General features: G+C 41.4%; 1 protein-coding gene across 1 annotated transcript in view; it reads left to right on the forward strand.

Moving 5' to 3' along the window:
* Positions 1-18524, forward strand: part of LOC143301224 (116 kDa U5 small nuclear ribonucleoprotein component-like) — a 33319-nt gene extending 14795 nt beyond the window's left edge. Inside the window, exons 17-28 of the mRNA XM_076615356.1 lie at positions 40-233; positions 841-952; positions 1728-1868; positions 2852-2945; positions 5376-5466; positions 9734-9947; positions 10583-10670; positions 11234-11352; positions 13721-13815; positions 14417-14570; positions 14890-14997; positions 15825-18524. Coding sequence (XP_076471471.1) covers positions 40-233; positions 841-952; positions 1728-1868; positions 2852-2945; positions 5376-5466; positions 9734-9947; positions 10583-10670; positions 11234-11352; positions 13721-13815; positions 14417-14570; positions 14890-14997; positions 15825-15920 — 1506 coding nt within the window. The 3' untranslated portion in view covers positions 15921-18524. The remainder of the gene's footprint in view (positions 1-39; positions 234-840; positions 953-1727; positions 1869-2851; positions 2946-5375; positions 5467-9733; positions 9948-10582; positions 10671-11233; positions 11353-13720; positions 13816-14416; positions 14571-14889; positions 14998-15824) is intronic.
* The last annotated feature ends 5251 nt before the right edge of the window (positions 18525-23775 follow it).

Consider the following 23775-nt stretch of genomic DNA (forward strand, 5'->3'; position numbering starts at 1 on the left):
ACTGATCCTGATAAAGAAACTTATCATATATCATGACAGGGTCCTCTTATGATTCACACAACCAAGCTGTTCCCCACTGAAGATGGTACCAGTTTTCATGTCTTTGGACGTGTCATGAATGGAACCTTGCATGCCAACCAAGAGGTTCGAATCTTGGGAGAGAACTATACACTACAAGATGAGGAGGACTCGCGCTTCGGTCAGGTTGGCCGACTGTGGATCAGCGAAGCCAGGTAGTGGTTTTTGTACTTGCTTTTAAAACTTTTTTTTTTTCCATCATTTTGGTGATGAAAGGTGGGGCATATAACCATATGTGTGTAATGTAAGAAAGGTTGGGCATATAATGGTATGTGTGAATATGTGAATTTTTGCTAGTGATAGTGAAAAGGATACATTTCTATTTTTCTTTTTGTTTTTTTTTGTTTTGTTTTGTTGTTGTTTTTTGTGTTTTGTTTGTTTGTTTGTGTCTCTTTTAGGATTTTTTGAAACTGTAAGTTTTCTTAGCATGTGGGTTTTTTTCTCCCCAGCCATAAACTTTTTGTGTATTTGTTTCCCCATTAACCCCTTGACTGCTGAGGCTTGGTGAAATGGATTACATGGCATGAATTCAAAGCGCAGTTACTCTTTTTTGTATAAACTTAAATGTTGATTTTGCTAAACAAAAGTAATGCAGTCCCAAGAGAAAAAAGTCTAAACAGATATGGAGACTGACACCCTGACCTGTGAGCTCAGTTAGTCTCAAGTGACAACCCTTCGCTGACAAGCACACACCCAAGCAGCATTAATATCACAGAGGGAAACAGAATGTGAGTCAACTGATGTGGGCTGTGGTGTGGGCAGGTACAAAGTGGAGGTGAACCGAGTGTCGGCAGGAAACTGGATCCTGATGGAAGGCATTGACCAGCCCATCGTGAAGACGTCCACCATCACAGATATGACACCACATGATGAGGTCAGGCTTCATACTGTTGTCCCCTCAGTCTTCACACTGGTCATGGTCAAGGAACACTTCATTTAGTTTATTGTTGGAATAATATTGGTTTGTTCTGTCTACACTGGTCATGGCTAAGGCACATATCATTTAGTTTACTGTTTGAAAAATATTGGTCTGATCTGTCTACACTGGTCATGGCTAAGGCACACATCATTTAGTTTACTGTTTGAAAAATATTGGTCTGATCTGTCTACACTGGTCATGGTTAAGGCACATATCATTAAGTTTACTGTTAGAAAAATGTTGGTCTGATCTGTCTACACTGGTGATGGCAAAGAAACACATCATTTAGTCTACTGCTCTCTTTCTCTCTTTGTGTCCTGTGTATTATGTAAGCATAATGTATTCTGACATTAAGAAATTTTATTGTTTCAACTGTACGTAGAAAGACAGTTCTGATCATTTTGTGTCCATGTGCCTTGTTTGCGTTTGTGATGTATTTAAAAACAACCATTCAGATTTGTTTGATATAAGGGAATGATAAAATGTGTATGATATTGAGGAATTCAAAATTGTGTGTGATATTAAGGAATTTGAAATTGTATTTGACATCAGTGAATTGACAGGATATCAAGGAAATAGTGGATACTGTATGCAAATAGGATTTTAAAATTGTACTTGGTGTCAAGAAATAAAAGATATTGCTTGAAAATAGGAATTTGAAATTGTATATTTGACATCAATGAATTAAAATATTTCATGCAGATAGATAGAGGTCATGTTCCATTTGTAGGTGTACATTTTCCGACCTCTGAAGTTCAACACTGGGTCAGTGATGAAAATTGCTGTGGAGCCTGTTAACCCTTCAGAGCTGCCCAAAATGTTGGACGGCCTGCGCAAAGTCAACAAGAGTTACCCTCTGCTCACAACCAAGGTGAGCAGGGCTAGGAATTTCTTGGCAATTTCTTGGCCAGGTGACAAATGGATAAAAAAAAAAAAAAATTTTGAAATGTTGTTCCCTCATGTCTTATCTCTGTCTGTCTATCTGTCTCTCTGTCTTTAAAAACAATCAAGATTGTTAGTCATGCGTAATATTCAAAAAAATTTGTAATTAACCTGCAGCTACCTGGATCAAGAATTCATAGTACATGTACATATGGATTTGCTAATTTTGTTGGCTGTATATATAAATCCATGATATTTTGCATTGCATCTTTGAATAATGTTTTTATAAACTCCTCGAAATCTCCTTATATTATTTAGATTTGAGTAGTCTGAATCGTGTGAAAGCAGTGAAATTTATTCTGAACATATTTCTCAATAAACACACACAAAAAAACTTGAGTTAAGTGAGTATTAATGTGTTAACTGAGGTAAGGAGAAAAAATGCTGCAATAAACAGGATTCCCACAGTCAAAGAAGTCTGGAAAAGTCACCCCAAAATAGGAAGAATATTCCCATGGCTGGAAAAGTCATGGAATGAAATGTTTTGACCTGCAAGGTCTGGAAAAGTCTTGAATTTTTCATACCTTTCACCTTACTTACAGCATTGAAGAAGATTTTGCTAATGGAAAAGAAAGAAAAAAAAAGATAACAGAAGAAGAGGAAACGAAAGGTCAAAGTGAAGAAAAATAAATCCTTGTCAAGATCTCTATGGGTTTGGGTTTTTTTTTGTTTGTTTGTTTTTTGTTCCAGCAGCAGTGTTTAAACACCTCATACTCCTACCTCCCATTCTTTCTTTCACAACTTACTTGCACACTGTGTGGTAATGCTGTTGTGTGTCTGTTTTGTGTACACTTGCATGTTTTAATGTGACTTTGTTTCAGGGGGTCTTGGAAAAGGCAATGCAAGTTTTTAGAAAAAGTGTGGAATGTTGTTCGCTCAGACTTGACGGCACCCTGAATCTGCATGTTTCAGGTGGAGGAGTCAGGTGAACACATAGTGCTGGGCACTGGGGAGCTGTACCTGGACTGTGTCATGCATGACCTGCGCAAGATGTACTCTGAAATCGGTTGGTTTGCTATCTTGGGTTGTCGATAGTAATGAACCATCGATGTGGTTCTGCACATTATTTTGTGTGTGTGTTTTCTTTAGACACTACCTGTACTGTCTAGGCCTGGTTGTACACATTGGTGGTTCAGCCAGTGTCATGACTTCATGTTTTTCAACCAGTATAAGAGTTCAGGTTTCAATCAACAAAAGAACTTAAGGTCCTAGCCAGTGTAAGGATGTCTGGTTTCATCAGACATCAGATTTTAACCAGTGTTAGAACATAGTTTCAACCCAGTCTAAGGATATCCCAATTTCAACCAGTGTTAACTGTAAGAATGTCAGTCTCAGATATCAGCCAGTGTCAGTTTCAACCCAGTCTAAGGATATCCCAGTGTCAACCAGTGTTAACTGTAAGAATGTCAGTCTCAGATATCAGCCAGTGTCAGTTCATAAGTTACCGTAAAATCGGTCTATAAGCCACGACAAGGTGGCAGAATGGTTAAGACGCTCAGCTGCCAATACAGAGAGTCCGTGAGGGTGTGGGTTCGAATCCCGCTCTCGCCCTTTCTCCTAAGTTTGACTGGAAAATCAAACTGAGCGTCTAGTCTTTCGGATGAGACGACAAACCGAGGTCCCGTGTGCAGCACGCACTTGGCGCACTGAAAAAGAACCCATGGCAACGAGAGTGTTGTCCTCTGGCGAAATTACGTAAAATGAAATCCACTTTCATAGGTACACAAATATGTAAGCATGCACTCAAGGCCTGACTAAGCGCGTTGGGTTATGCTGCTGGTTAGGCATCTGCTCAACAGATGTGGTGTAGCATGTATGGATTTGTCCGAACGCAGTGACGCCTCCTTGAGAAAGTGAAAGTGAAACTGAAATACCTCTGCTTCAACCTCTGCGGCTTATACAATGATGCGGCTTATTTGAGGATTTTAACAATCCCGGGAGTGTCACGTTCTCGTCTATTCTTAGCTGCCTTTCAACTCACCAAAATCATGATTTCTGTCCATGAATTTTTGGATGATCTTCACTATAGTGTGCTAACTGTTCATGTTTTATAAATCAAATCCCCACACATTAAAGCCTTCAGATCAGCATTCAGTTGTACTCTGCTCAAGCGTACACCCTCATCATGCCGAAAACACGACATAATGCCTATGATGCAGGCTTCAAATTGAAGACAATCGACCTAGCAGACGACAGTGCAAGTGGCGAACCAGCAGCGACCCCCACTTAGCGTTCATGTTCATGAAGTGAAAGCGAGGCTGAAGTCAGTGACAAGATGGCGGAGTAAGCTGTGCTGGTTCTCTTCAACTCGGACACTGAAGACAAAGATTTCAGTGGATTCAGTTTGCAGGATGACGTTGAATAAATGTGACTATCGCTAAATTATGGATCTTATTTTCGTTGTGTTCTTTTTTTTTTCTTTTTGTTTGTGGCACCAGCAATATTTTCGCTTGTTTTTCTTTGTGTTGTTCCCGCTTGTGTTTATTTCATAACCTACAGTATTGACAGCTTTTCTGTAGTATCGGTATGTATTCCGGTACCGGAAATAAGTGCGGCTTATAAGCCAGTGCGGCTTGTGTATGTATGAAGTTAAATTTTTTCCTAAATTTAGTGGGTGCGGCTTATATACCAGTGCACTCAATAGACCGAACTTTACAGTAGTTTCAATCAATGTAGGAATGAGGTTTCAACCTGTGTCAGTGCAGGTTTTTGCTAGGACAGGTTTCAACAAGTTTAAGGGGTTCAGGTTACATCCAGCATCAGAACTTCAGGCTTCAACCAGTGTAGAAAATGAGGACTTTGGGTTTCTACCAGTATCAGGACATGTTTCAACCAGGACTTCAGGATCCAGTTAATGTCATGACTCCCTACAGAGGGGAGGTCAGTATATTGTAGAAGTGTAGAGGGTGAGTCTGGGATTTTAGGTCTCTGTCACATGTACACAAAGAACTGAAAATGAATATTAGGCTCCGTAATACTGTACTGGGTCAAAACTGTTGTAGGTTACAGCCAGCGTTTCTCTTGGGGGGAAAATTTGTGGATAATGGTGTAATGAGATGTCCCCAAGTTTTCTTGTTCCGCCAATTAGCGCCTTTACATAGCATTGGTCACATCGTTATTGAACAAGTTTGTTATTTTCAAGCTTATTGTACAAACATGATTTTCCTCCTGCCCATTCAAAGCCATTCAGTAAGCAGAAGGCATGTAAATTTATACATAGGTATGGTGCTTTTCTATATGTACAATATATATGCCACATACATTGCTATACTGTGTATGTATTTTGCTAATGATATGATTTGTGTGACAAATGAAAAACATTTGATGTTTTGCTTGTCTCCTTTCTTTCAGTTTGTGTTTTAACTCAAGGACAAAAAAATAGTATCTCTGGTGTTTTGAGTTTAATCAGCAAAAAAAAAAATCAATTTGGTTACAGATATCAAGGTGGCTGATCCTGTGGTCTCCTTCTGTGAAACAGTGGTTGAAACATCATCTCTGAAATGCTTTGCTGAAACTCCAAACAAAAAGTGAGCTCCCAAAACATTGATTTTTTTCATTTGTCTTCTGTCATTTGTCTTGTGTGTTGAACTTTTCTTTGTTAGGAGGGACAGAGATTGGGGGAGGAGAAAATTTTAGCTGGAGTAACGTTCAGTGTAAATTAATTTGGATGAGAATGCAAGAATATAAAAAGATGTTCACTCCCATTTTCTAGTGGGCTTTTATGACCATTTTTATACTGCCATTAATCGGGGTAGCCATGGTGGTGTGTGTCCATCGAGATCGATGATGACCATCGTTGTCATCCAGCTGGGGGATAGGGGGAGGGTGGTGGTGGGGGGTGGGGGGGATGCTCATGAATCTATCTGTGAATGCGCAGATGGCTGAATAGTCTAATCTGCGCACGAAATGTTCGCTGACAGTTGGGGCAGACAAAGACAGGCATATCATTGTCAGGGAGCTTGTTTGCCCGTGACTTTCTGGCCTGCCTCTTCTGAACAGCTGCAGCAGTCCTGTTGGCCTCGCACAACTTGGCGCCTTTGTGCACAGCAGCACGCCATTTGTCACAGTCCACTGCAGATTCCTCCCAGGAGTCAGGGTTGATATCAAACGCTTTCAGTGAGACTTTCAGAGTATCTCTGAAGCGCTTCTTCTGACCTCCGTGTGATCTCTTCCCTTGTTGCAGCTCGCCATAGAAGAGCCTTTTGGGCAGCCGATGGTCTGGCATGCGCGCCACGTGTCCAGCCCAGCGAAGCTGGGACTGCATCAGGATGGTGAAGATGCTGGGAAGGGTGGCTTTTGCAAGCACCCCTGTGTCTGGGGTCCTGTCTTGCCACTTGATGTTCAGTAGCTTCCTGAGGCATGTTGTGTGGAAGTGTTTCAGCTTCTTGGTGTGTCGTTGGTACACTGTCCAAGTTTCGCAGGCGTACAGTAGTGTGGGGAGAACTACTGCTCTGTAGACCTTTAGCTTGGTCTCAAGACCAATGCCTCTTCTGTTCCAGACATTTGCATAGAGTCTACCAAAAGTTGCGCTTGCTCTTGCAATCCTGACGTTCACTTCATCGTCGATGGTCGCATTTCATGACAGTGTGCTGCCAAGGTATGTGAACCGCTCCACCGCACTGAGTTTCTGACCGTTGACTGTGATGTTGGGCTCAACGTAGGGTTTCCCTGGGGCTGGCTGATGGAGAACTTCAGTTTTCCTCGTGCTGATGGTAAGGCCGAAGATCCTGCTGGCAGTGGCAAACTTGTTGACGCTGAGTTGCATGTCAGCTTCAGATCCAGCGTTGAGGGCACAATCATCAGCAAACAAAAAGTCTCTGATGATGTCTGTCATGACCTTCGTTTTTGCTTGAAGCCTTCTGAGGTTAAACAGCTTGCCATCTGTTCAGTACTTTAGGCTGATTCCAGCATCGCCATCTCTGAAGGCATCAGTAAGCATTGCAGAGAACATGAGGCTGAACAGTGTTGGAGCCAGGACGCAGCCTTGCTTGACACCATTTGTGACAGGAAAAGGAACAGATGTTTCGCCATTGTCCTGGACTCGAGCCTTCATGCCTTCACGGAATTGGCTGACCAAGGAAATAAATTTCCGAGGGCATCTGTACTTGGCCATGATTTTCCACAGTCCCTCTCTACTCACTTCTGACATTTCTCTTGCAGCTGCCTTGCAGCAAACACCATATCGGTGGTTCCACGCTCTTTCCAGAATCCACATTGGTTCTCAGGCAAATGACCTTGGTCAAGGTGTGCTGTGAGGCGGTTTAGTAGGATCCTGGCAAGTATCTTGCCTGCAATGGAGAGCAAGGAAATGCCCCGTTGGTTATCTCAGGCTCGCCGGTTCCCCTTTCGCTTGTACAAGTGAATGATAGATGCATCTTTGAAATCCTGGGGGATCGTCTCTTCTTTCCACATGAGTGAGTACAGCTGATGGAGTTTCTCAGTCAGCACAGTGCCCCCATCCTTGTAGACCTCTGCTGGTATGGAGTCTGAGCCAGGTGCTTTGCCACTGGATAGCAGACGGATTGCTTTCTGGATCTCAAGAAGTGTTGGCAGATCGTCCAGTGCTTTGTTGATGGGGACTTGTGGGAGACAGTCTATGGCTTCATCATTTATGGAGGAAGGGCGATTTAAGACACTGTTGAAGTGCTCAGCCCAGCATTCGAGAATTTTCTCCCTCTCAGTGATCAAGGTATTCCCATCTGCACTGAGGAGGGGGGATGATCCTGAGGATGTGGGGCTGTAGACTTCTTTTAAGGCATCATAGAACCTCTTCATATCGTGCCTGTCAGCTTATCCCTGGATCTCATCAGCTTTGTCACTCAGCCACTTATCCAATGTTACTGGAAGTGTGCATGCTCTTTTCCATAATACACCAAATGATGACATGAATTATGAGAACTTTAAGTGCATATTTCATCTTTTATATATGTGTGTATACAAGAAAGGGATTAAGGTGCAAACAGGTCAGTGCTTATTTGATCTTAGAGATTGGAAAAAAATAATTTCCACCCTTAATCCTTAAGGCGCTGATATTAGGACCCTCAGAGTGCAAGTCCATTACTCTAGACATTTATATTATGGCACCTGTCAGGAAAGGGTAAACAATACCCTGGTGATTGATCATTGAGTAGTGTAAAAATATATGTACAGTATCAGTCCCAAAGACTTTTAGTTTCATCAAATGTTGCTTGATACACCTGTTGATCTCTTAGCCTGCAATGAGGCAGTCTTTTTGATGACTTTGCTGAAGAAAATATCTCCATGCACAAAATAAGAATCTGTTGTAAAACAATGATTTGTTAGACTTGATAATTTGATTTAAATGTGTGTACACAGATCCATTTTGTAACATAATGATGACGGGTGCAATAGCCAAGTAGTTAAAGCGTTGGACTGTCAGTCTGAGGGTCCCAGGTTCGAATCACAGTGACGGCGCCTGGTGGGTGAAGGGTGGAGATTTTTATGATCTCCCAGGTCAACATATGTGCAGACCTGCTAGTGCCTGAACCCCCTTCGTGTGTATATGCAAGCAGAAGATCAAATACGCACATTAAAGATCCTGTAATCCATGTCAGTGTTCAGTGGGTTGTGGAAACAAGAACATACCCAGCATGCACACCCCCGAAAATGGAGTATGGCTGCCTACATGGCGGGGTAAAAACGGTCATACACGTAAAAGCCCACTCGTGTACATACGAGTGAACGTGGGAGTTGCAGCAGCCCACAACGCAGAAGAAGAAGAAGAAGAAATAACATAATGATATTAACAGGTGTGTGTATGTTATTGTGTGCTTGTTTTTTGTTGTTCTTGTTGTTATTTTGGTGTTGTCAATGTAATGTTATTTATTTTTCAGTGGTATTATCACTTGATATGTTTTTGTTTTGTTTTATATTGATTGTATTATCACTAGTATCAGTCTTGTAATTTGTTTTTCCTCTCTTTTTTTTCAGGCATTTAGATTTTTTTTGGTAATTTTTTAGAAATATGTTTATCTTAAGTAATGGCCTTATGCCAAGCATTTCAGACTTTCTGACATGAATGGTTGTTTTCCAGCAGGAAATGTTATTAGCATGATTTCAGTAATAATTGCGACATGTTCATCCAAATAGTATATACTTCTGTACATGTGATATGCTTGACAGTGTGTGAATACGAATGCATGTATGCACATATTATCGCACATGGGAGAATGTGTGAGTATGCGTGTGTGGGAGGTGATTATGTGTATATGTATGTTTCACCGTATGCTTGTATGTATAGATGCATTGTGTATCATAAGCTCACAGCTGGGCCAACAGCAGAGTGAGAGCTGTATGATCAATGGTTTCTCCGCTGCAATGGGAAGTCATTTACAGCTTAGTCTTTTGTGAAGACTTTGACATTGAAATTAGGAGGCAAGATTGCACTGACTCTTTGTGCTGCAGCCTTTGGGGCTAGTTGGCCTTTTGGAACCATCCCAATGCCAACTGTCCTGAAATCCTCTTGGCCAAGAGAGTGGGCATGTAACTTGGGCAAGACACTGTCCACTATAATCAAATTCTAGCCCAGAGAGTCAGGACACCAGATGCCTCCTCAGCTGTTCAGGTGGTCATAGTTGGACACCACTTACTATAATGCAAAAAAGAAAAATTTTGTGTTGTGTGCGTGTATAGTTTCCTAGGTTCATTTTGGCATGTATATGCATTTTTTATGTAAAGTGCACCTAGAGTAGTTTTCTGAATAGAGTGCCCTTTAAGTAACTGTTATTATTATGTTATTATTATCATCTGTTCTGGCTGTGTGTGTGTGACCAGGAACAAGCTGACGATGATAGCAGAGCCCCTGGAGAAGGGTCTGGCGGAGGATATTGAAAACGAGGCTGTTCAGATCTCTTGGCCCCGCAAGAAGCTGGGAGAGTTCTTCCAGACCAAGTACGAGTGGGATATCCTGGCTGCTCGTTCCATCTGGGCCTTTGGTCCTGACGCCACAGGCCCCAACATCCTGGTGGATGACACACTGCCTTCCGAGGTCTGTGATGATTTGGCAGCAACTGCTTATTCTTGTAAAATACGCTCAATGCTCCACTTATGTCGAAGAATCACATAAGCTTACAGTTGGGCCAACCGCAAAGTGAGAGCTGTAAGATCAATGGTTTCTCCATTGCAATAGGAATTCATTTCCAGCGTAGTCTTTTGTGAAGGACTATGGCTCTCAAACAAGGATGCAAGATTGCACTGGCTCTTAGTGCTGCAGCCTTCAGGTTTCATTGGCTTTCAGGGACCATCCCAAAACCAACTGTCCTAAAGCCTTCTTGCCTTAGAGAGTGGGGATGTAACTCTCTGCTATAATCAGATTCTAGCCCAGATAGTCTGGACAGCAGTTTCCTCTCATGCTGTTCTAATGATCATAGCTAGACATGACTATCATGTGTATGGTCTAAGATGGCTGGGGAATTGAAAGATGTTGTGCATTTTGCAAGGATTTACTTGGTTCCTGTTATATATCAGAAATGAATGAGAAGTCATGGATGTGCATATTTCATAATCAAAGGGGTTTTTTTTGGGGGGTGGGGGGGGTGTTTGTTTTTTCAGACATGAACATTTTGAATTTGTGATTTATGTGTAAAAGGTTAAAAAAATAAATATGCAAAATATTTGTGACAGGTGGACAAAAATCTGCTGAGTGCCGTCAAGGACAGCATAGTACAGGGATTTCAGTGGGCCACCAGAGAGGGACCACTGTGTGATGAACGTAAGTCTTTTACAGTGAAGGATTCTTACTCTTTCTCTCTGTGTGTAAGTGGGAAAATGTGTTTATGCGCTTTGTCCACAAATGAGAATGGAAGCTGTACCAATTTTAACAGAAAGTGAAGATTGTAGTTCTTAGAATGGTGACCTGTTTGGACTTGAGATGAATTGAACAGGGCTATTCCATTTGTTGTCATGTACCCCTGTGATTCAGACACAGCCAGCACAAAATCTAAATGTTTGTGATTGCTATGCTGTCTGTGCTTTGCTATGACTTGAATAAGCAAGACAGTGTATGGAAGCATTGGACATCATGATGTATGCATATATTATAGTTTTTTGATTGACACTTTATTTTTTTTTTGTGTGTGTGTATGTTTGATATTTGTTTGTGAAATGTATCTTTTTGTGACTGATTTATGCAACTAGTATACTTTAATGATTGACACTTAATTTGTGTATGTTAGAAGATGCTTTTTTCTGCCAGTTTTTCATTTCTGTGTGTGTTTGTTTGTTGATTATTGTTTTTGAGATAAATACTTTATGGGACTACTTGTGTTTGAACAGCTATCCGCAATGTGAAGTTCAAGATTCTGGATGCCACCATTGCTGGAGAGCCCATTCATCGTGGGGGTGGTCAGATCATTCCCACCGCCCGCCGTGTGGCCTATTCTGCCTTCCTTATGGTTTGACATTTTATTTCTTAGAGTATAGGTCTTTCATTTTAACCCTCTTACCCCTTGGATGCTCAGCACTAATCACCCCTGAAATCCCCTGCCAAGGCAAATTTCTCTTGAGATTTTCGATAGTGGGTAATTATAAACATTGATTAAAAATATATTTACCTTCTTTTGTTGCACATGTTTATTTTTCCTGCATTCTACACATAATAAAGTTGCAAAAGAATTTTTGTTTCCAGGCTCATGTTGTTTTATATTTACACACAAAAAAAATAAATGTGTCAAATTTGATGGTCAGCTTTGAAAAAAATTCTTTTAATTACAGTATGATTTTCTTTGAAATAAGTTTATCTGGTCTGCAGTGACTTCTAACACATCTTTTTTCTTTCTTTTTTTTAATTCTTTTTCTTTTTTTTATGTTCTTTTCATTTTGAGGGATGGTGTGTTTTCCTGTGATGGTCGGGAGAAAAACAACAGCAAACAAACAAAAACAAACAACAAACCTACCTCACATGTAATTTCTCCATAATGAAAAGAAAAACATAACCCATATAACCAGCAAAATCAGGAAGATCATGCAGAATGCCAGTAAGTATCCGTGCAATCAACGACTGACTATATTGATTCCGACGGTCTGGTGATCAATTTATGATTTCGGAGGTCCAGCGATTGATTCATGATTTCGGAGGTCCAGTGATCGATTCACGATTTTGGAAGTCCGGTGATCAGTTCACACTCAAGTATCAACTACACTCTCAATATCGGTAAAACTCAGTCAGTGGATGTGTGGGTCACTCAGTAGGATCGACTTTTACAAAATTCTCACACAGAAATCATCTTCAGAATGATTGTTCGGATTAGGCTACTACAATCGACAGTCATCCAACTCATCTTGCAACTTTGAAACTTCAAAACTTTGGCAAAACTTTACCAGATCAGTAGTATATTCCACTGAACTAGCACAATCATGAAGATTGTGCAGAACACCAATAAATATCAGTGAAATCAAGACTGACTCTCTGACAGTATCGATTTTGGAGGTCCGGCGTTTGATTCATGATTTCGGAGGTCCGGCGATCAATTCACATTCAAGTGACCAACTTCACTCTGATTGTCAGCAAAATTCTGTCAGTCAATATCTAGGTCACTAAGTTCAATCAATTTTTACAAGATTCTAATGCAAAAATCATAAAAACGGTTCAAAGTCATCTTCAGAATTGGCATTCAGATTACGCTAAAGCTCTCAGCAATCATGAAACTCGTCCTGCAACTTTAAAAATTCACAACTTTGTCAAAATTCAAGCAAATCAGACTCTGAAAAGTGCAAAATGCATGGCAGGAAGTGCCAAAAATGAGGCTGTGAATCTCACGAGAGTCTTTGTTTATGTAAACAACAATGGCTGCATCCATATTAAGCACATGGGCCTAGTTTGCATCAGTTTGACATGGTACCGTATATGACACCAAACACGTGTTTAGACAGCGGTACCAGGCAGTTTCAGGTGTTACACTGCAAGTCGACATTGGGCAGGTTAGGTGTATAATGGTTAAAAGGCTTTTTTTTTCCTTTTCATCCACAAGTTCTGTGACAGAAAGGAGTGACTGCTGTAGTTGAGCTTGACATTCCCTCATCAGATGTTGAAGGACTGTTTTAAAATTTCTTCTATCTGTGTCTCTCTGTCTCCCTCTCCCACCCTTTCTCTCCCTCTTTGCCGATACTTCTCCCAGGCCTTAGTAATGTTACTGTCATCTCAGTCATCCTGATTTTACTCGACACAGATTCATGTTGTAACAATCTGAGTGCCAGCAGTCCAAGGGAAGCTGGCATTATTTATTCAAATGAAACGAGGCCACTCTATAGCCTGAGAAATACAAATGCTGGCAGCGTTCATCAAATAATTTCAGCAGCACTTGAAAAGATTCAATCAAGACATGGGTGATACAGAAGTGTGTGATCCCTCTTTTCTCGTTTCAGCCCATGATAAACAAGACTGGTCTGAAAACGGCTCTGATGGGATTAAAACCTTAACCACCCTAGCTGACCACTTAACACTGTGGCTTGTATGTAATCTAGGGCTGCACGGTACTTAGTCGCAGACAGCACTGTTTGGAGATGTCTTGTCTTGTCAAGTGTTTCAGATTCATTACCATGGTGACATTGGTGAAAAGATAAAAATACATAACAGCATATGATGTTGAATATTTTAACTGGCTATTTTTGGTTGATTTTTGTTGTTGATTTATTGTATCACGTTTTTGTTCTTTATCCTGTTTCAGTGTCATCCCCTTCAATAAGGGACTTGGCTTCGTCTGAATAGAATTGAAAATATATATATATATCTAGATAAAATCATTAGTGTTTGTTTGTGACCAGGCTACACCCAGGATGATGGAGCCATACTGTTTCGTGGAGGTGTTGGCACCGGCGGACTGTGTATCTGCAGTGTACACAGTGCTGGCAAAGAGGAGGTGGGAACCTGTGTGCTTGGTGAATTCTGTCATGAGAAGATCATGCTAGGTGTATTTATTATGGCAGTAATGTCCAGGCGGTGATCTGATATCTAGTGTGAATCATTTTGATCGATCTTGTTACATGAGAAGATGGCGTTCAGTTTTGCTTGCAAAGATGGAAGAAGGGGGGTTCAAAGCAAGAAATTAAAACAACAGATTTGTGTCAAAAGCAGGAATACTTGAAGCTTGTAGTGTCCAATGTGTGTGGTTGTTAGTAACTGTTGTGGTATGTTGTTATCAATGACAGTTTGAAAAGGTTTAGTATCATATTTGAGAGTGGATTTTTTTCTTGTGTTTCTTATGCATGCAGAAGGAAAGGGGAGGGGGAGGTTCCCCATCAGTCAAGAATAATGAATGATAAAGGAAGTTGAATTTTGAAATTTCAAAGTTTTCCTATTTTATGATTAATATATTTGAAAAATCAACCATTTGAACACATACATGCACGCACGCATGCATGCATGCATGCACTCTCTCTCTCACTCTCACTCACACTTACCCCCACTCATTCATTTGTTATTACAGTCAGTATTCAGTGACCTGAGGTTGGTTGTTTCAGAGGTCATGTGACACAAGATGCCCCAGTTCCAGGTTCTCCCTTGTACACCATCAAAGCTTTCCTTCCGGCCATCGACTCCTTTGGTTTTGAGACAGATCTGAGGACACACACACAGGGACAGGCCTTCTGTCTGTCCGTTTTTCATCATTGGCAGGTAGGGTCATGTGCAGTGTTTTGGTTCACACATGTGAACAGTTTGAATCTGTGTAATAACCCAGTATTTCAGTTGTCTGTGTTTGTGTTTATCCATGGTAAATTTTCACTAAATTATTTTCCCTGGAAATACTTTGTCTGCCAGCTCAAAATCTGGAATAAACACAGAAGAAAAAATAATGTTTCCAGTCACCAACCTATTGAACTGTGTTCTTTATAGCAGTCTTTTCTCACTGCAGTGTGTTACTTTTTGAAATGTGTGCATCAATTTATACCTTGACTTCTTCCTCGTGGTGCTCTAATTCCCTGTCATGATGCAGATTGTGCCTGGTGACCCATTGGACAAGAGCATCATCATCCGTCCTCTGGAGCCCCAGCCGCCAACTCACCTTGCCCGTGAATTCATGATCAAGACAAGACGACGAAAGGTGAATGAAGATCTTTTTTTTCTTCTCTCAAGCCATCTTTCTGGCATTATACCATGGCTGCTTACACTGTTTGGGTTCTTTGCTTCTGTTCTTATTGACAACAGTCAGCCTGAACTAACTGGCGACAATCTTCACCTTTTATGTGACCAGTATAAATTGAGCTTTCAATGGATTCTGCCCACTGAAAAATGACTAAGCAGAGCCTGAGTATAAATGAAGCTGCTGATGCTGCTTTTGTTCATTAGCTGCAACTTCCATACTCATTCATTCCAGTGAGTGGGTTTTAATGGTTTCATGGGGGGGGGGGTTATCCTCTGTTTTAAGCAGCCATAGCCTGTTTTCAGGGGTGTGCGTACGCTGGGTGTGTTTGTGTTTCTATAACTCACCAAATGCTGACATGGGCAACAGGATTTTTATCCAGCATACTTGATCTTTTGCAAGAGTTCACACATGCCAGACATACCAGATGGTCTGCACAATGGAGACTGAATAAATCTCCACCCTTAACTCACCAGGCACTGCCAGGATCCAAACCACAGACCTTGCAGACATGCAGGACAAAAGTCCAGTAGCAAAATCACACCCATCATGATTGAAACCTAGTTGCCTTGTTCACATCAGTGGCAGGACAGTGACAGTATAGTTCATTGGTTGTCACCATATTGCTGAGTGGCACAATAGTTGTGGTGACACAGCGCCTTTAGTTCAACATTTATCATGTTTTTGTATGTGTTGGACTCCACCTTGGGCTGAATGAATAGTCTGAGGATGCGCATTTAATTTACAGACGGATGAGTACAGATGTATTGTATTTCCTCTTTCAACAGGGTCTGAGTGAAGATGTGAGCATCAACAAGTTCTTTGACGATCCTATGTTGCTGGAGCTGGCCAAACAAGATGTCATGCTCAACTACCCTTTGTAAAAACTACAGCAGCATTGGCAGAGTCTGGATGAAGTGCTCCTGCACTGCACTGACATTGGATAAACTGCTCCTTCTCTGCACTAGCATTGAGGGTCTGTGAGGAGAATGTGACCAGAGATGTTTATTTCCACCATGGGGGTGTTTGGTTTCTCTTTTTTTTTTTCTTTTTTTTTTTTAATCTGAAAATAAAATGGACTTGAAAGTGACACAGTGACAAGAGATGTTTATTTCAACCTTGGGTGTGTTTGGTTTTTTTTGGGGGGTTTTTTTTTTTGTTGTTGTTGTTGTTGTTTTTTTAACTGAAAATGAAATGGGTTTAAGTTTGGTGTGGTAATGAGAGATGTTTTATTTCTACTCTTTTTTTCTTATGAAAAAGGGACTTACTATACTCGGTAGTATCGTATGAAAGCATGAACTGCCACACCCTGACTTGTGTCTGGTGTTGCACATTGTGCATAATGTCAGGCTGTATTGTTGAAGATTTGATTACTCTTCTGTGCCACTGTTGAATAAAATGAACGCCCCTTTTTTGGGGGGGAAGGGTGGGGGGGGTGCTGTTTAGTGAACCAGCCTTAAGTATGTATGCCAGATAGATAAACAGGAATGTGGGCTTGCAGAGCTTTCAATATTCCTGATGCTCCTAGCTCTGCTCTGAAGCTCAAATGCTCTCAAGACATTAAAAAATAGGATGGTTCAAATATTCATTAAGCATTGAGAAATAGGCTTGGCTAAGTCAAGAAATAGATGATGATATGGATACTCATATAGTGCCTGTCCTTGGTGGGAGACCAAGGGCTAAATCCATCACAAACATGGAGTCATTTGCACAAGCTTCCTACTTGGGTAGAGCCAACCGACAGCTGCCATTGGGTGCTCATCATTCGTTTCCTGTGTCATTCAATCAGGTTTCAGTCGCGCACACATATACTCAGACATTTAACAATTTACATGTATGACCATTTTGTACATTTACCCTGCCATGTAAGCAGCCATAATCCCGTTTTCGGGGGTGTGCATGCTGGGTATGTTCTTGTTATATAACCCACCACTGACATGGATTACAGGATCTTTAATGTGCATATTTGATCTTCTGCGTGCGTATATGCATGAAGGGGTTTCAGGCACAAGCTGGTCTGCACGTATCTTGACAAGGGAAATATGAAAAAAACCTACACCACCCTTTACCCACCAGGTGCTGTTAACAAGATTGGAAACCGGGACCCTCGGATTGGAAGTTTAATGCTTTTACCTCTTGGTTATTGCATTTTTTTTCAGGATTTTTTGTTGTTATTGTTGTTGTTTATTTGTTGGTCCTTTAATACCTCTGATGGGTGCTTAGGGTGGTGGTATTAAATATTGATAGAAGACCTTATTCCTCTTTGTTATGGAGTACCAAGTTGATTATGTGGCTGTGGGTATCGACTGGTTCAGAAGCATTCTGACAAATTGAACAGACTGGTTGGTTCAAGAATTTTGGAAATGTTCAGCTTATGATACAGCTCGCAAAAATGATGGGAGAACTGAGCGGAGAGCCTCTTGATGATTTAACCAACTGGTACTCCGGCAATTCTAGAAACTGTTCCACAACACATTTATCAGTGATTGCATCTTCTGGCGGTGGTTAATCCACAAAGATGATGTTTAAACTGGTTTGATCAAAGGGCAGTGTCGCCTGACAAAGTTCAATTGACAGGTGCTGAAGTAGAATCCAAAATGACATGATGTAACAATATAACTAGGGTATAGAAGTCACTGAAACTGGCCTTTGTGGTGACAAAATGTGTCTGCTCAGTTGTCAAGAATTGGCTCATGAAAGATAAGTGACATGGGATGCAGCGATAGAGAGGCTAAGGTTCCAAATGACAGATACTGATGGCATGTGCACTGATCAGTGCAGTTGTGTCTTGCACTGTACCAGAACTTGTATTTCCCATCAGGGCAGTCAGCTGATCACAAACGTGGGTGATGCATTCATATCAGATGCCTGGTGAAAAGAATGATACTGGCTGTGAATGACGACCTAAATCAGAATTTTGACGAATAATACAGTTTTCCTTTAGAATTTTTTCTTTTAAGAATGCATGCTTTAAATGCCCTGAAATAGTTTATTTTAAATGCTACCCAGAATTAGGTTCTTTTAGATGCCCTGAATTGTTTCAGCAGTGAAAACAGTTTTTTCCATTCCTTTTGTAGATAATGTCTAAGGCAAAATAATTTGTTGTTGTAATGATCAACAAATAGATAAGAATATATATATATATATATATAAAAGAAGAAGAAACAAAGTACTCATGCATGACACCTCTACCCAATAAACGCATTGAAGAATTTTCAACTCAGTAAACATGAGAGACCATGCCATCTCAAACCCCTGTTGAACTGCCACAAAATATTGTCACCTATCTATTTCCATGTTCTGAGGTATCTGCTGGTGTTCCCAGGCCTAATGGAAATGCACGGCACTGAAGCTGAAAAGACACTTTAAATTTAGATGAATAAATATTTCCTCCCTGTATTTTTCTTTTAGGAGTTGGGACTTAAAATTGTTAGGGTGTCATCAGGTTTTCCAAATGTACAGCTCAAATAAATATGCTTTTAAGTTCACTGCATCTTGTTTATTGTGAGTTTTGTACTGTCAACATGCTATCTCTACTTTTGGTGTGATTGTGATTATTGGTTTCTGATGCGATGTCTTCTGCTCTTGTGTGATTTCTGCTCTGCGCCATCTGACTCTTCACATCATGTTCTTTTTTATTTGATCAGGAATGTTTTTCAATTGATTATCCTCATCCACAGAAAATTTCTGTTGATTTTTGTTCTTTGTTCTTGGGCATTTTTACTTAAAAGTTTTAAATCAGCAGGCAGGCTTTTTCATGTCTGACCATCTTACTCTGCCATGTCGGCAGCCTTACTCTGATTTCAGGAGCGTTCTTGCTCGGTACGTTCATGTTTTTCCTGACACACCAAATGCTGATGCTGATTACAAGATTTTCAAATTTTTATACTTCGGTTGAGTCACCTCCAAACAGTCTAAGTTACTGCACACAACATGTGTTGTCATGTATTGAGACAATTTGGGAATGAAAGTGTTCGCACAATTCAGAATAGGTATGCTGCCTGTTCCTTATGCTATTATGGTCAGTTTGAGTAACTGTTGTGAATCATATAGCTTGAAATCGTGTATGATAGTCATAGACCTGATAATCAAATTATGGATGACAGATTTCTTTTCTTTTTCTTTTCAACGCCTTTGTGATAAATGGAATATTACTAGAAACTGATTATATTTTGGGCTGTCTAGAATATTTTAGAAAACCGTAGAGAAATTCCCATTAACGCAATATCTTCCTCTTGCATGTTTTTGTTCAGGTAAATAAATCTGTTTCAACTTATAGAACCCTGCTCCCGAACATTTCTCTGGCATCAACATTTGTCTCATTAAAACAGTTTTTACATTCCTACATACGCATAAATCGCAAAGAAAGGGAACCAACTTCTACAGGATAAATTTCCACATGTGTCCACACATATTAATATTTTGAAGGAAAAATGGTATATTTAAGGAACAACAGAATATTTTCTGTGTTCATTGCACATCAGTATGGCATGGAAGGCTGTAAACTCCCTAAGGTTGAACGGGTTTAATTTGCTAAATATGTCCAAAAGCTGGAGACATTGTTCACCCTGCACTAGAACAAGTGTGTGTGTGCATTTTGTTTTGTTTTCCTCAGACCATACATGGGACCATCATACTGATTTAAGATAACCAATATATATATGTATATATATATATATATGTGTGTGTGTGTGTGTGTGTGATTTATTATTGTAGCATTCAGTGTATACATGAATTCCCACAAACAGTCCAGTGATTGTAGCTCAAAGTGATCCTTGGACAGTCTTGACAAGCAGGTATAGAGGTCTCATAAGTAGCTGTAAAATGTATGCCCAGTGTCTGTGCATGCTGGTGGGTTCTACACATACACTATTCCTGGTGCTAAAAAGATAAAACTGTCATATAAATGAGAAAAGCCAGATGTCATTCGAACGCCCAATAGGTGGAACGTTGCATAGACTTGTCTTTTGAAGCGATACAGTATGCTTTGATGGATCTGAAGGCTTGACTTTTCATATAATCAACAATGCAAGACAACATATATATAGATATATATAATCAGCCAGGCAAGACAATAACAAGTTCTTTATTTTCCTTGTTAATTAGGGTAATAGATGAGGAAAGAACAACCTCCCCCCAATTTTCTTCCAATTCTGAGAAGGGAGGAGGAGTTCTATACGGACATAGGGCCAAAATCTCCCCCATACACACCCCTGGCAGGAGAGTGTATGTGGTCATAAGGCCAGAATTGCTTCACTCCTCTGATTTTGGAAAGAGAAGAATGTGGGAGGGAGAGTGGGGAGTCGAAATGGGCATAAGGCCAGAATCCACCCCACCCCACTTGTAAATACTCTTTGCACAAGAAGTACATATCAAATAGGGTGGGGACAGGGTGAGGGGGGGGGGGATTCAAACATTAGTCCAGAATCACTCCACCCATGTTCTATTTACACTCCCCTGGAGTGATTCTTACTCGCCACTATCATGTCTGTATTGCCCGGCAGGTGAGTTTAGGCACATGCCCAGACTCACTCCACCTTTATGACAGGGAGGTGGAAATAGGCATGAGCCTACATCTGCCCCATGTGGTGTTTTTGGACCGTGCCCAAAATGACTCCACGGGGAGTGGTTTTGGAACAGGGGGCGAGGGGAGAGTGATTCTGGTTCAGGTCTAGAATCACTCCTCCCTCAAATTCGGTCGCAATGTGTTTGAAATGGTGTGTATTGTCATTTGGGACAATTTGAGAACTTTGAGGCAGGAGGTCAGAGGGGATTTGGACCATAGGGGGGCTCTGGATTTACTCCCCGGGGGGGGTATTTAGACACAATACCCATGCCCACCCCCTCTCGTGAGAGTGACTGATTTCAGTAGGAGAGTGGTTACGGATCATTACACTGGTTCAGCATGGGTCTTTGCCACAGTCCCCTCCAGCCCCCCTCCCCCTACCCCCAGCAACAGTGACCGGTCCCAAACAATTGGCCTGCCCACAGCACAACAGGGAATTTTGCTCGCAGTGCAGTCACCTTTACCTCCCCCCACATCTTGTCCCTGAGCCGCGCTGAGCAGGAATATGCCTGGAAAAGAAATAGCTATGCTGAAGTTTTATTCCTTCCCACGCCATACTGTGCATAAACTACAACACTCCCAATTAGTTTAGCAGAAGTAACTGATCTCGGCTTGTCCAAGTGACGCTAAGTGAATGGTTGATACATCTGTTATTCACATTCTGATTAGCTACCATTCAAAATCTGCTTTGTTTCTTTCCACATTAGGTGAGGGGACGATACAACTCTGGGCATGTTAGCCCGCTCGATCAAAGATAACATTAAAATTACTTTTCCTCCCACCCCACACTAACATCCCAGCTGTGTGTGTGAAGGGGAGGTGGGGCAACTTAAAAGACAGACCACCACACGGGAAACGTTCGACATACCCACATTAGCATAATTTTCAGACATGTTGACATAGATCTACATCACATGGCTATTACCACATCAACGTAACTGCAGGCACGGCAATGTTTCACAGCTGGGCCCGGTGACTGAGCAGTCTCACTGAAGTCATGAAGTTAGTGACGGTGGCGGTGGGTTGGGAGGAGGAAGGGTGACGTGGTGGAGGCACAACCTCAAGGGTGACGGAGTCAGTGGTGAGGGAGATGAGAAGGGGGGGTGGCGGTGAAGGGATAGTGGAGGGAAGAGGGACAGGGTTGGTGTGGTGTAGGTGACACTTCCTGCACACTGTAACATACATAAACAGGAAGCAAAGCCTTCAAGACTCACTTGTGCTTCGCGCTTTATCAAGTAAAGTAATCATGCAGAGAAAAAAAAACAAAGGTTAAAAAAGTGCTCTGTATCAAATGTGATATATAAAATAAGCTTTGGAGAAAAAATCTTTTAAAAATAAATAAATAAATAGATAAAGCATGTGAGCGAACCATGCATGTTCAGTTCCGATGCAAGAAGACTAATCCCCAAGGCTGGGCCGGGCACGTATCTGACGTCAAATGATTAAATTTGATACTTAAGGCGACGGGTGCAATAGCCGAGTGGTTAAAGCGTTGGACTGTCAATCTGAGGGTCCCGGGTTCGAATCACGGTAACGGCGCCTGGTGGGTAAAGGATGGAGATTTTTACGATCTCCCAGGTTAACATATGTGCAGACCTGCTAGTGCCTGAACCCCCTTCGTGTGTATATGCAAGCAGAAGATCAAATACGCACGTTAAAGATCCTGTAATCCATGTCAGCGTTCGGTGGGTTATGGAAACAAGAACATACCCAGCATGCACACCCCCGAAAACGGAGTATGGCTGCCTACATGGCGGGGTAAAAACGGTCATACACGTAAAAGCCCACTCGTGTGCATACGAGTGAACGCAGAAGAAGATACTTAAGGCAATGTTGACGCTTTCTTCTTCTTGAGAAAAGTAGATGTGGTTGTATTGGACGTAATAACGCCGTTTAAATCATGTTTTTTGTGTTTTATTATATCTCGATTGTTTGTTTGTTTTATTATTTCGGTGGTAAAGAGACGTTGTCATCCCTTCAAGCAAATCTCAAGACGGTAGGTTTCTAGATCTGAACAAACCTGCCTTCAAAGGATTGAAAGAAACGATGATTCAATTTTTCTTTTATGTTCATTCCAGTTAATTGAGTGTCCACTTTAGAATATTTATATGCAGTAAACACGTCGATGGTGTGGTTAGTATCACTGTAAGTGTATGTGATATCGATGCTGTCTCTTAGGTTGTTGGAGCCAAAATGATCCAGGACTTTAAGAAAATGCCCATGGTACTCAGCCGTACTCAGTCCTTCCTCCACACATGCTAGTGCCCTCCGGCAGACTTAATTCCAAAATTACTCATGATTGACGAGCGCTGGCAATAGCCGAATGGTTAAAGCATTGGACGGCTTTCAGCTCTGAGCGTCCCGGGTTCGAATCTCGGTACCGGGCGCCAGGTGGGTAAAGGGTGGAGATTTTTCCGATCTCAGTCCCAGGTCAACATATGTGCAGACCTGCCGCGGGCTCATAGTGCCTGAACGAACCCCCTTCGTGTGCCAGTGTGTACTGTACGCACACAGAAGATCAAATACGCACGTTAACGTGAAAGATCCTGTCATCCATGTCAGAGCTCGGTGGGTTACTGGAAACAAGAACATACCCGACATGTACACCCCCGAAAACGGAGTATGCCGGGCTGCCTGCATTGTGGGGGTAAATAAACAAAATGGCTGGCCCTTAATACACGTCAGTAAAACTGATGTTATATGTCTGTCTGCCGGATTGTGTATGTCAGTGTGCGTCAGTGCCACACATCTAGCCTGAAATCTGCTGTACTTAGGTAGGCAGCCTGTTGTGCAAATGACCCCGTGTTTGTAAAGCGCTTAGAGCTTTGTCTCCGACCGAGGATGAGTGGGCGCTGTATAAGTATCCGTATCGTCAATCCGAATCAATTTAAAAAAAAATTAAAATAAACATTTTATTTTCTGAATGGCTAACCTAAAGCATTTTATAGAATATGTTATCATGCAAAGCAAAGCTAGGTTTGTATACAAAGGCAAACCCAAATATTTCTACGCTTCAAAATGCGGGACGATTAACAAAAGAGTGCTTCAGAGTGCTCCTCCCACTTTCAGCCAGTTGCCAGACGCCGCTACATGGGTTCCCAATAGCTCAGAGGTATACAGCAAGTGGTCTAAGGGAGATAATTCAACCTTTCCGTGTCGTCTCTCCGGAAGAG

This window comes from Babylonia areolata, chromosome 2, assembly GCF_041734735.1.
Source record: "Babylonia areolata isolate BAREFJ2019XMU chromosome 2, ASM4173473v1, whole genome shotgun sequence".
NCBI classification, from domain to species: domain Eukaryota; kingdom Metazoa; phylum Mollusca; class Gastropoda; order Neogastropoda; family Buccinidae; genus Babylonia; species Babylonia areolata.